The 13,472-nt window shown below is 40.9% G+C and overlaps 3 protein-coding genes across 3 annotated transcripts; 2 read left to right on the top strand and 1 right to left on the bottom strand.

The window, feature by feature from the left end:
* Positions 1–729: 729 nt before the first annotated feature.
* RB195_019396 (uncharacterized protein) lies at positions 730–1,293 on the bottom strand (the record flags this gene model as incomplete). Its single annotated transcript, XM_064187221.1, has 1 exon — positions 730–1,293. One exon carries the CDS (start codon positions 1,291–1,293, stop codon positions 730–732), a length of 564 nt encoding a protein of 187 aa, XP_064043102.1.
* A 252-nt stretch (positions 1,294–1,545) lies between these two features.
* Positions 1,546–2,109, top strand: RB195_019395 (uncharacterized protein; the record flags this gene model as incomplete). Its single annotated transcript, XM_064187220.1, has 1 exon — positions 1,546–2,109. One exon carries the CDS (start codon positions 1,546–1,548, stop codon positions 2,107–2,109), a length of 564 nt encoding a protein of 187 aa, XP_064043101.1.
* Positions 2,110–2,243: 134 nt separating this feature from the next.
* RB195_019394 (uncharacterized protein) lies at positions 2,244–3,299 on the top strand (the record flags this gene model as incomplete). Its single annotated transcript, XM_064187219.1, has 1 exon — positions 2,244–3,299. The coding sequence occupies one exon, from the start codon at positions 2,244–2,246 to the stop codon at positions 3,297–3,299; it is 1,056 nt and encodes a 351-aa protein (XP_064043100.1).
* Positions 3,300–13,472: the final 10,173 nt, after the last annotated feature.

Below are 13,472 nucleotides of genomic sequence, written 5' to 3'. Positions count from 1 at the left end.
TCACGTCATTTTGTAATTGTGCTTGGATAATGCTGCGCTGAACAGCGGCACTGACACTGTCAGAGATAAAAGGAAGACAAAGAGAATTTTTTTTCGCGCGGAACATTGCTATTTACAGTGCGGGTTCTTCGGTAATGCGGACGTACTGTATGGCCATTGGCACATGCGATTTTCAAGGCTAGTCTTCGTGATTCGTGTCGTTCTTGGTTGCCAGTGCATACTTCACTAGCGGTTTTGAACATATTACGAATCACTGCGCGTTTTACTGCAGTCGGATGTGCAGATTTGGCGTGCAATATGATGTTCTTGCAACTTTCTTTGCGATACCACTTTACTCTAATAATGCCGTTTGAAGTACTTATTTGTGTGTTGAGGTACGGAAGCCATCCTTCTTTTGGGGTTTCTCGTGTGAGTCTATATATTGCGATTGTTGGTTGAGTATTCGGAAACACTCGTCCATTTCGGACTGTGTTGATGTTATGATGCAACAGTCGTCAATATATCTGCAATACATTATTGGTCTACGCGAAAGTACTGGTTCTTCGATCCTGCTCATGAAGCAGATCGCCAGTACTGGTGCTAATCGTTGACCCATTGCTAGCCCTCTCAGTTGCGCGAAATAATTTCCTGACCACCTGAAGATATTACAATTCAGGCATTCCTTGATAAGCGTTATTATGCGAGATTTACTTAGTCCATATGTTTCCAAGTTGTTACCATATAAATCTATCATCTCGAGAGAGCTTGCAGCGCCTCACTGTTTTTTACATTCGTGTAGAGTGAGGTTACATCAAAGGACTCTATTACGCAGTTGCCCTCAACTCTCGCATTGCGTAATCGCTCAAGGAAATGGTGCGTGTTCGACAAATGAGATGGTATTTTAGGCAAAATTTGACTCACGATTTTATTAAGGAACCACGAAATGCGATCCGTTGGTCCTCCCACACAACTTATTATTGGTCGGATTTTGAATGTGGCCGCTGATGTTGAGTTGACCTCATCGGGTTTCAGCTTATGCGTTTTGATGAGGCTGTAGAACACAGGGCAGGTCGGTTTGTCAAGCTTTAGGCGGCTAACAAATCGTTCGTCAAGGCCAGCAGATTTTCCCATAGTCATCCATACATGATTCAAGCGTTTGCACTGCTCAAGGAATTCTTTCTCTGTTACGCGGCGATAGATCGTTTCATCTTGCAAGTGAAGATTTGTTATTTCCCGATCAAGAGCCTGTGACATGACTACGAATTCCCCACCCTTATCGCTTACTGAAAGGCGTATGTCCCCTCTTGTAGTCATTTCGCGGATTTCCTTCAAAATCAGAGCTAGGAATGAAAGTAACCATCAGCACGCTGCACCTATAAGCAGAAGAGCGTTACCCCCAACACCATTTCCGCGCAACTTTTATAAAGAACCCGAACCAGCTCGCGAAACAGACACAAAATTTAGAATTCTATTATCTGGGGTGTTGTCGCTTATAACCATCATAGACGACTCACCCTTAACAATCTTACGCGCGAGCAATGGCAGGGTTTGAAGGAAATCCGCGAAATGACTACAAGAGGGGACATACGCCTTTCAGTAAGCGATAAGGGTGGGGAATTCGTAGTCATGTCACAGGCTCTTGATCGGGAAATAACAAATCTTCACTTGCAAGATGAAACGATCTATCGCCGCGTAACAGAGAAAGAATTCCTTGTGCAGTGCAAACGCTTGAATCATGTATGGATGACTATGGGAAAATCTGCTGGCCTTGACGAACGATTTGTTAGCCGCCTAAAGCTTGACAAACCGACCTGCCCTGTGTTCTACAGCCTCATCAAAACGCATAAGCTGAAACCCGATGAGGTCAACTCAACATCAGCGGCCACATTCAAAATCCGACCAATAATAAGTTGTGTGGGAGGACCAACGGATCGCATTTCGTGGTTCCTTAATAAAATCGTGAGTCAAATTTTGCCTAAAATACCATCTCATTTGTCGAACACGCACCATTTCCTTGAGCGATTACGCAATGCGAGAGTTGAGGGCAACTGCGTAATAGAGTCCTTTGATGTAACCTCACTCTACACGAATGTAAAAAACAGTGAGGCGCTGCAAGTCTCTCTGAGATGATAGATTTATATGGTAACAACTTGGAAACATATGGACTAAGTAAATCTCGCATAATAACGCTTATCAAGGAATGCCTGAATTGTAATATCTTCAGGTGGTCAGGAAATTATTTCGCGCAACTGAGAGGGCTAGCAATGGGTCAACGATTAGCACCAGTACTGGCGATCTGCTTCATGAGCAGGATCGAAGAACCAGTGCTTTCGCGTAGACCAATAATGTATTGCAGATATATTGACGACTGTTGCATCATAACATCAACACAGTCCGAAATGGACGAGTGTTTCCGAATACTCAACCAACAATCGCAATATATAAGACTCACACGAGAAACCCCAAAAGAAGGATGGCTTCCGTACCTCAACACACAAATAAGTACTTCAAACGGCATTATTAGAGTAAAGTGGTATCGCAAAGAAAGTTGCAAGAACATCATATTGCACGCCAAATCTGCACATCCGACTGCAGTGAAACGCGCAGTGATTCGTAATATGTTCAAAACCGCTAGTGAAGTATGCACTGGCAACCAAGAACGACACGAATCACGAAGACTAGCCTTGAAAATCGCATGTGCCAATGGCCATACAGTACGTCCGCATTACCGAAGAACCCGCACTGTAAATAGCAATGTTCCGCGCGAAAACAAAATCTCTCTTTGTCTTCCTTTTATCTCTGACAGTGTCAGTGCCGCTGTTCAGCGCAGCATTATCCAAGCACAATTACAAAATGACGTGATCTTGGTAAATATCCCAAATGCAAACATCAAAAGCCAGCTTGTTAGAAACAGACTATATGATAGATACTGCATCTGTGAAAGATGTGTTATTTGTCCTTACGGAAAAACAGGCGACTGCGCAAAAATGGGGGTAATATATGAGATTGAGTGCTTGATATGCAATGCAACTTACGTTGGGGAGACCGGTAGGAATCTTGGAGTGAGGATTAATGAACACATGGCCGGAAAACGACGAAAAAGTTTGATAACACCACTAGGAAGGCACAGACATGAGGCCCACAACGGGAACGATTACGATGTGAAATGCGTTATACTGGCTCACGAAACAGAAATATCGGCAAGGAAGACGTTGGAGGCGTTTTTTATTCTTAAAAGAAACCCTTCAATGAATAATAGGAATGAATGCTTGTCCATAACGAATGAGTTCTTGCCACTTGTACCGCTCTGTGACCTATAACCGCCTGATATTCTGTGTGTAGATCAAATAATCTATGTCGTCGCTGGTGATCTACACGCAGTAATACTCATTCGCTGGTACACTGAGTGACAAGTGCGTGCAACCAGCCGCGCCACATCCGGTGGAGCAAAACGTAAGACCATTTTCAATGTAGATAGGTTTCTGTTTTCACTACCCTGAACGATTATCGAAACACTGACCCAGGGTGGTGTGGCACTTGACGGGATAAACGTAGCATTGTTCCAGTCATCCTCTATTTAGGCCTCTGAAGACGGCGAAAAAGCCGAAACGTCAGGCAAATAAAGGTTCCATCTAAAAACCTCGTAGGCACACTATATCAAAACACAGACAGAATATGCCGAGGTTTCAAGACAAAAGAACATTCGAACTACTACATGAAGTTGATAGTAGTTTAAAGTGTATTATAACAACAAGATAAATGATAATGAGGGTTATTGATAAAGACAAAAGTTAGCACAAAAAATCAAAGGAAGTCGACTACACACAAATAAAAAAGCAAAATTGAGTTGAAGCAAATGAATTGGGTGAAGGTGAATTATTTATTATTCCCAATTCCGGCCCTTCGCCAAAGAACAACTGCAAAAAACGGTTTCTGAACACGTATTCTGGGCATACAAATAATTCAGGCTAACGCGATAACGGCTGTGACTATGTGCATTTTTACATACTTGGAATTGAGAATATTACTGTAACGAATAATTTTATATGTGCATGGCACCCTTGGACAGCATCTTGGGGTACTGTAGATCGAACAATGTAAAAATTGTTATTACAGTGAGAGAATTAAACAATGAAAGTGGGTCGCCTTGTTATTTAAGATTTTTTGTTAATTTTGTGCGAATCTGTGCGAACAAAAAAATGTTTCATAAGATCAAAAAGTTCTGACAATTCAACAACTATGAAAAAGTAATAATTCTGTCTCTCAGCCACCAACTTTCATATTTTAGCACTCTATCTCATGTTGACATTAAATTCATTAATTATTATGTTGACATCTTTGTCAGATCGGTCGGTTGTAGTGTAGCTGGTAGAGGTTCCGCTTCCTGCACGATTGATCGGAGGTTCGAATCCGCCCTGGTGCTCAGCAGGGCGGATTCGAACCTCCGATCAATCGTGCCTTTCATGCCTCCGGTATCGAGGATTTGGTACCAGACTTGTCTGGGAGGATAAAAGCACTGACTTGGCACATCCGCATCCGCAAACAATTCTGAATTGAAGTGAACGTGGGGGCGCATCCCAAGAGGATTGATTAACATCAGGAACTTTTACTTTGCTTTATTTGTCAAAACAAAAATGATTCGAGGAGCGGCGAATTAAAGTTCCATTTCAATAAAGTCAATGCGGTCGAACAATTCTTCGTTTCAGAGAAAAATTGTAGAATTTTTTTACAGGCAGAAGACTTGGAAATACTCTCATGCATAAAGGATCGTGAGGGCCGATTCTGGCAGAGTCAGACACGGAGGGTGCCAATTCTTCATCATACCCTGTTGTTTAGAGGGAAAATTGACAGCGATGCTAAATCTTTGGGGGAAATCGGCATTTGATGGATACCGTAAGCAGAGTAATGTGCTGCACATAAATAATAGACGAATATTCCATATCTTCTTCAATATCAATGTCAACATCTTCCTCGATGAGTAACCTGCATTAAAAAAACAGGAATGCGGGAACTTCATCCATGAGAGAAGGTTTGATTATTTGTCTAAATATACGTATTATATATAATATTTTTAGGGTTGTCCATTATATTCGCTGGGAATTTTCTTTTGTGTTCATATAGAATCACGAGATGTGAAGAAGCGCTTCCCCTTTCACGCGTAGCGATGTGTCAGGAAGGAGCTCGATGAATGCAAGGCGGCGATTGGATTGGGGAGAGAAGAAGCTTCGGTGAAAATAATAGTTTGCCACGCAACATTTATTAGCAAGCCCATTTCGGGAGAGGAGTTCATAATGAAAGAAGGTGAGCACGGAATAAATCTTCTTAGAACACAACATGTTTTGAATGAGAATTGGAGAGCGATTTGACGCGAAAACAAGAAGTTGGATGAAATTCAATACAAAGAAGACGTAGTGTACGATCATTTCTCACAAGAGGCAATTCAAATTGATGTCATGATCAGGTGAAGCATGTAGATAGCGAATAAAAGTGGGCATTCAAGAAAGAGCGTATTTGTGTCCAGGTGTCCACGAACGTGATGTTAGCAGTGAAGTAGAAAAAATCGGAACAAAAGCGATTTCGAGTTTTGAGGAGGATATTTAAAATGTACCAATTCCAGAGGTTCTTCTTTGTATTAATCTGTGTGCAACCGAAAAATCTGGATTTGAATTTGAGTTCGGAGTTTATTTTAAGCCTGATTCAATTGCAGACTAGAGAAGAAGTTGCTCGAGAGTGATTCACGATGTTTACTGCTTCCATTTGAAAAAGAATCAGCATAAATTTTTGGAGCAGTTTCCATCTGCATCTAGAATATCGCTCAGGCGAAGCGTGATTGTTATTCTGATCATTTGCTGCTATTTTAGTGTCGGGCACTTTCCTATCTTTTCAAGAAGAATGATGTCGATCCGACATGAGACAGCACCTTATTCAAAAACTCAGAATTGAGTCGCAGTCAATTTTGTCTCCTGTCAACACCATCACTCATTCTCCGCAAATTTTCCTCATCAAAACAAAGCTGTAAGTGATGTTATAGCGATGGTGAACGAACTATGCTGTGCCATTCTGGCTCTACGAGACAATTCTATTCCTATTTGTTTGATCCAAATGAGTGCTGAGAACCAAAGCGAGCTTTGATGTCAGTAAATGTAAATGTTTTTTTACTTGTTAAAATTCCTGCGAATAGGACGCAAAGCTGCAGATCATAGATCACGTTTGCAACGCTGTTAAATTTCTGAGGCTGCTGAAAATTAATCCTCTTGTTGTTCATATCGAAGGAATGAATCTTCAATAAGTCGGAAATCACGCATCGTTTAATCCGAAAGAATCTTTGTAAAGAGATCTGGGTGCAACTACAAAACCTAGAAAAATGTCCATAAACTTGAGAAAACACGGAAGTCGCACGCGATAACTCTGTTAAAGAAAAAGAGGATGATCATGATGCAGGACGGACGATTCGTCATTTTTGATATATATCTCTCTCTCGACGAACAACTGTCGACATTTGCGACGCATTTAACTGCACTGCGACAGGTCTCTGTCGAAGCACGTTTTCCTTCAACTTCTCATATCCAAGAACTTGAAGGATTGGGATTAAAAACATGCTTATTTCTAGCAGCTGCCAAGAACCATGTCTCAACATTTACTCACTTGCACGTCGCAAAGAATGACGATTAATGGAAGTGACTCTGGAAAAGGAGTTTCACAGCTGATTTCTGCGACAAGAGAATGTCTTGAAAAACTCACCAACTCAGCGAAACAAAGATTATTAGCATCTCAAAAAAAAAAGAAAAAATCTTATAATAATTCTCGTTTTTTCTTGCCTAATTTTAACTTGAATAGATCGAACTAGGTAAAAGGAGAAAGAATGTTGGCTAATATTGAATTGAACTATTCTGAGAGTTGTTCACTTGAAAAAAGTTTTGGTTGAATCAGAGTGCTTAAACCCTGAAGATCGTCCTGTAAGTGTTCGCTTTGCTCAAGTTGTTTTGATTTTACACATATTTTTTTTATTTCTGAAGAATCAGTCAACAATAATTGTAGCCGATAGAAATATCTCTGAAACATCAACTCAATAAAACACATGTAAGGAAAAGAGATGTGTGCTAAGTTGTTATAATTTGAGTTTTAAGGGAGGATTTTTGAATTTTTGTTCTTGTATTTCAAAAACTGTCATTTGTTTCAAAATACATGAAATTTCTCCCGATATTTCAACAACTGCTTGAGAGAAGGAGCCCAATCAGCTGATAGTCATCCTCGAACCCATCCTAGAGCATTTCTTTCTACCCGAATCTATATAGAATAAACGATAATCCGGAAACATTCATGTTATGCAAAAGCCTAACTACCAAAACTACCGAAGATTTGATTAGTCACGACGTTTAGGAAGAAAGAAACGGCAAAGCGGCTTGAAGAAAAGACCTTTACGCGTGGACTCATCTCTTATGCTGCGGCCTATTGTCGGTTCTCGCCGCAGATGCAATGAAAGCGAGGAAATACGGCAGTGGTACGACTGGACCACTAAAAATTTCTATACGCAACTTGCTGACGAGCTGCTGAACTTTATATCAGGAAGGGATTATGACGGTGCCATCAGACGAACCCTTCTTTAGTGACAGAACTCAGAACAATTAAGTGAGTTGAGGATCGAAGCACGCGTGTTACGTATGAAGAAGAGCGAGAGGGGCTCATCGCTTGGCAACGCCCCCATAAGTGGCTCACAAAGAGGGACCACGGCCGCGGCTATGAATGTAAGCTGCTCAGAAAACAATGAAATCCTCACGTCGCTTAGGAAATGTCGGAAAAAGATGAACTGGAAGTGAAGGGCAATGAAGTGAAGATTAGAAGAACACAAACAGAAGACGTCATGCAATTTGGGAGGTGCCAGACAGCCGCTGTGACGAACTACAACTGAAAAGGACAGCTAAGGTCCACACTAAATCTTCACTGATGAATTTTCAGCACGAAATGCGCTGTGAACCCAAAGGACCCTTCATTATCCTACTACTTTGGAACGGACTCTCGATTCCACAGTAGAGCCCGGGGTCGCAATTCTAACATTGTGCACATATGTAGGGAAATATGAGATTTCCGTGGGTCTGCAAATTTGCAATTATGTTCATTCTTAATCGTTTCTTTATTTTTACTCCTTTTCTCCTCATTTTCCCCCTATCCTATTTTTCCGAGAAAATTGAGTGCACTCTCGGAACATCGTGTATCGATTGTAGGAGTATGACTGAGGATCCAAACCTTAGGTGAGTGCGTTGCGCAACCAAAATTGCTTGTCCAACCGTGCATAAGTTTTGGCAAAGTAAGTACAAAATTTTGGCAAAATAAGCATGGATTTTGATCATGTGATGAGCACGACTTTAGCTTGACATGACCTTTCATTAAGAGGAAGTATATTTTTCGGTGACCTCCCTGAGGGTTAGAAATGATTCATGACTGATTTGTTTTCAAAATTAAAAATCTCAAAAAATTCGGGTAAAAATCCAGATAAGAAATCAAAGGTATTGCCAATCTGTTGAAAATTGTTGGTGAAGAATCTCCTGCTCTACAAAAAAGCAGTATTTCAATCTTTAATTTTATTGATTCTCGTTCACGCCACTAAAATGAAATGTCAAGTGCTTAAAATGTGGAATGTTCGACATCCACTTTTTGCGCCTAATCGAGGTGGTAAAGTCACTGAGGATGCTTTTTAGATTTTTGCTGTGTTTAGACGGCATAGAATGAGCCACCGAAAACTTCAGAGGGATCAGAAGACATGAAAAAAACCATGGTGGAAAAAGATATGAGGAATCAGATAATTATGGATAGAAGATCATCTTAATAAAATGTAGAATCCGGAGAGTGCCGAAAACGGACAATTTGATCCTTTCAACACTCTCTCTAATGATCTAATAACAAGAATCAACAAAAAACCGATGAACGAAATAAAGAGTCGCGACAAAACGTTGTGGAGCGAAACGTTCTCTTGCAGGTGATGTAGCCGGGAGCGAAGTGAACCTCGGTGCAGTTGAGTAAGCGGCTTGTCTAGCAGCGGCACGGTTGATCGCGAGCGCAACCTCAGACTTGAGGTTGGAGTGGGTCAAAGGAGGTCTCATCCCGATTACAACCGCTAGCTTCACCGCATCGCAACCGCATCGTGCTTCAGATTGACCGTTGTGGCCCGACTATATGTAGCGTTCTGCGAACACTTTCCGTACCTACTTGCATTTCTAAGTTCAAAAAACAAAACGGTCACGAATTATTCCTTAACACAACCATCGACTGAATAGAAGAATAATGTTCGTATCTGCTCCTACATTTGCGTCGAAAAATGCAGCTCTATTCATTGGAATAGACCAACTCCACGGAAGTCAAAGTTACTGGAGCTTTCTGCCTTCTTATACAGAATAAGCCAAATGGCCTGAAGCTCACATCTCTAAGTAAAGACTTTAGAAGGGTGCTTTATTAAGTTCTGTTTCATTTATGTACTTCAAATTCGCGTGACTGTAGAAATTATTCCGTGTTCGCTAGAAATGCACCAAGAGGATTTTTAACTGAGAAAAAGACTCTTTCTCGTGTAAAATTATCGGATGGAAGAAAACTTTCCCTAAAAGAATTAGCTATTCAGAGACATATTTTTTGTTGAATGAGGTGTACGACTCACAAGCCGACTGACCCTTCAAAAACATCTACATTATAATAGATTATAAGAGATATTTATAGTGAGTGCACATTATTCCTAAGTCTAAAAACTGGTTGTGTAAGTGACCTAACAAAGGCAAATTTCTGATTCATTGTGGGAGAAAAGGGACGGGGATTTTTAATTCATTGTGGGCGGTAAAAAGTGAACTTCTTACCTAGTGTGCACCTTATTCAAAAGCAACTGCTCAAAGAGGATGAGTGGAAAGAAGTGTTGAGGAAAACAGAACTAAATAACGGTAAAGACGCTGCTAAGATATGTTTCTGAAACTCAACTGCTTTCTCAAACTCAACTCTCTCAAATTTTTATTGGCATTGATGTTTGTCGGCTATTCTTTTGTCCTTACTTCGTTCTTCGTGCGTATAGTGGACTCAACATGAATCAAAAACCGAAGTAACTATTGTTAGTAGATTTACTGCCGTATAAGCAGCACCTTTCAGAACATAAACGTTAAATGAAGACTGAGATCACTTCGCTCTGAGGAAGATTTCATTGTTTAAGCTTACTAGTTTACTTCGCGTGAGTGATTATGTAGCAGAAGCTCCGTATCCCTACGCCTACCTCACTGAAACGTTTTCCAGCCATCAGGATGTTAATGTCGATATAGATTTTGCGTTAAGCACCATCACAAGCGTAGGTTTCCCTTGCTTGCTTGATCTGCCGGCTCTTGTTATTCCAGGATGCAATTTTCTGCATCTTCACTGAGCCGGACTTCCTTTACTACAGCCCTACCCAAACTTTTTCGATCCTCCGCAAAAACCCGCACAGAATCTGTCCGTTCGTGACTGTTCCATATCCTACGAGACTCGCGTCAACTGCCTGCTTGCTCGGGTGACCCGAGCACCTCATGCCCATTTCAGCGTAACGAAACGAAGACTTATTATGGAATAATTCGCGCTTCCTCTAGGTACTTAATCTACTGGGTTTTGGCAGTGTTCTGGATAACAGCACCTTTTTGCAATATGCGTGGAACTACCGGCATACAACTGTGGAAGCTGTACAGCTTGCACGTGCAAGTAGCCGTCAGACACGTATACGTAGCCGCAAATGTAGGATTAGGGCAGAACTATCACTATGAGGAGAGATAGCATTAAACCGTAAGTTCATTTCGTATTCACAGGCTCAGTGACCACAACCTGACTGAAAATTACGAAGAAAATAACAAGTCACATATCGGACGCCGATCAACAAAAGGTTAAAGTGGAAGAAACACGTTTCTTACGTGAAGCGTTTACAAGCGTTCATAAGCCACACTTAGTATTGGAAAATAGCGAAATTGTGATTTTAGCCACAAAGAACAAAAAACTCTTGAGGTTGAAAACCAAGAAACGAGACTACCGATGTCGACCGTCTCCGGAATTAAGATATAGTACTTCAGATAAATTTTCAACATCCCCAAAGCTTTGAAGCTACAGCTGTGAAAGATACTAAAATGTTCCGTAAACTATAACGAATACTTAACTATCCTATCACTTTTTCAAAACTCTACTCTAGGAAAAAGAAAATACGGCAAATCGCATCACGGCTATCCTCAGTGCAGAAATAACTGGGACTCAGCAAATATCCCTTAATATGTAGCCGTAAGTAATTTTTTTTTCAAGAAATGCTCTAGCGGCGAATTTCAGGAGTCTTCTCCTATAGTGATAAACCCCGCTCTCATAAAATGATTGATATCCAGATGTAATGACAAAGATCAAATTGATGCAAGTTGGAGAAAGAAAATACGCCAAACCGTATCATTTTTGTCCCCCGTCGAAGAATTATCGAGTTTTACTACTATTCCTTTACTGCCATACTTTGCATTCTTTGCAGGAGCCGTCCCGCCAACGAATTTCGGTTATTGATGAGGATATGTTTTGAAAAAATCTAGATGAAGCAGTGCAATCTGATACCATTTTTTATTATTATTTTCGAGAAGAGCTCGGTTTACAGATAAGAGGAGATGCGGCTTCGGCATTCTTATCTTTGCTCTTGTAGAACATCACGGTTTCGTTGGTCCTCAGCTGAAGAATTGAACATCAACTAATTTTTTGGGACAGGTATTGATGAGAAATGGGAGTAGATGGTTTCTCAATTTCTAAAATTTGTTTCCGTTGAATGTCGGATTCGTCTCTCATGTCTAACTGGGCTCAGTTTGATCCTATACCGACATGACAGCATATCGAAAGTTGAAGGGGGAGGGGACTTTTGGTTTTATTGAAATAATATCCCCTGGTACAGTAGAGTACATACAGTATACAATATAATTATGTATATGCGTAACATTTTATATGATGCGTATGTATAATGTTTCCGACATCACAGGAATGCTCTGCTCACTTTTGCTATTTCAGACGCTGTAAGTAAATAGCGCTCTTCTCTGTTATCTATTTCTATATGCTTCCTGTATTCAGAAGCCTAGATATCCTTTGGCTGTGCTTAGTGCCATATCACGCTCTCTTGACGGTCCAAAGAAATATATGAAAATTTGGACCCATTCCCTGAGAGTTAACATAACTGCTGGATCAAATACTTCAAATTGGACGAGGTTCAGCAACGGTCTCTCACTGGTCATAAACGCTAATGATTCGCATGTCCCATTTAAATCAGAAGAGAGTATTAAGACCTGTTAAGACGAGAAGAGGAATCCTATTTGCTGTTCACTTGAGATTCTCATTTAGGAATCAGTTCAAAACGCGTCCGAACAATTTCGAATGAATGTTCCAGGTTTCTGTAGTTGTTGTTCCGGATTTATTTCGGATATTCGGATAGTGGCCCTTCTCCAACTGAAGCAGAGTTTCTAATCGTGTATTCCACAGAACCGCCCAACGATCGCGCCTACTTTTTCGAAGATTTGAGGGAAACATAAAGGCTTCTCTGTAGATTGCTTGAAATTTGTTGAATTAGCGGCAGATTCCGATGCATGAGTTAACAAGGTTGTAGCTAAACATCCAAAGTTATTGAAGAACTCGTCTCAAAAGTGTCAGGTGGACGATTAGACAAAACGGAGCATTTTCAATGCCTCTCGTTTTGTTTCTATTTAATGGACAATAAGGCCTTGAAGGTGCTCGTGAGATTTCTGAAGTTTATTAGCTCCCACTGCTCATAACATCTTGTGTTTTGTTCTCTCAAAATAGCATCAAAAATCTTTTGGAAAGGTACTAAGTAAAAAGGGTTCTGCACTGTACCATTATCTCCAGCGTACGTTGCTGCTGTGTCGAATGTCGCCACAAGACAGCGAACTGAATGGAGATCATGTCACTCAAAAAGAGAACTTCTAGCTGGAATAAGACTTTTGCAATGGAAAAAATCTCATGGTGTTGATAAAATGATAAAGTATAAAGTGTCTGACGTTAATCAATCCGCATAGAATGCGCCCCCACGTTCACTTCAATTCAGAATGGTTTGAGGTTTACGAACGTGTAACCGGCACAAACAATGACTTGTGGAGGCTGTGTCAAGTCAGCATGCTTATCCTCCCAAATAACTCTGGTACCGATTTATCGACCCCGGAGGGATGAAAGCCTTGATGAGCACTAAGACGGATTCTAACCTTCGATCGATCTTGCAGGCAGCGGAACCTCCTACCCACTGCGCTACACCCGCTCTGGTGTTGGTAGGCTTAGCTAATAAGTTACATTTTCTACACTAAATACACCTTCATGTACTGCAGGACAGCCGGCCCAGACCTAAAGGTAAATGGCCCAGAATAGAAAATCAATCGGTCTGTGGAGTTATGACGTTTCTTTATAAAACATATACAGTAGGATCGCTAATTCTTCTACAGAAGACGAAAAAGACGTGAATCCGAGTCTTTTTCGTCTTTTTTTTC

The sequence above is a fragment of the Necator americanus genome, chromosome II (assembly GCF_031761385.1).
Source record: "Necator americanus strain Aroian chromosome II, whole genome shotgun sequence".
Classification (NCBI taxonomy): domain Eukaryota; kingdom Metazoa; phylum Nematoda; class Chromadorea; order Rhabditida; family Ancylostomatidae; genus Necator; species Necator americanus.
Note: the sequence above shows the minus strand (reverse complement) of the source record. Positions and strands in the feature narration are given on the sequence as shown.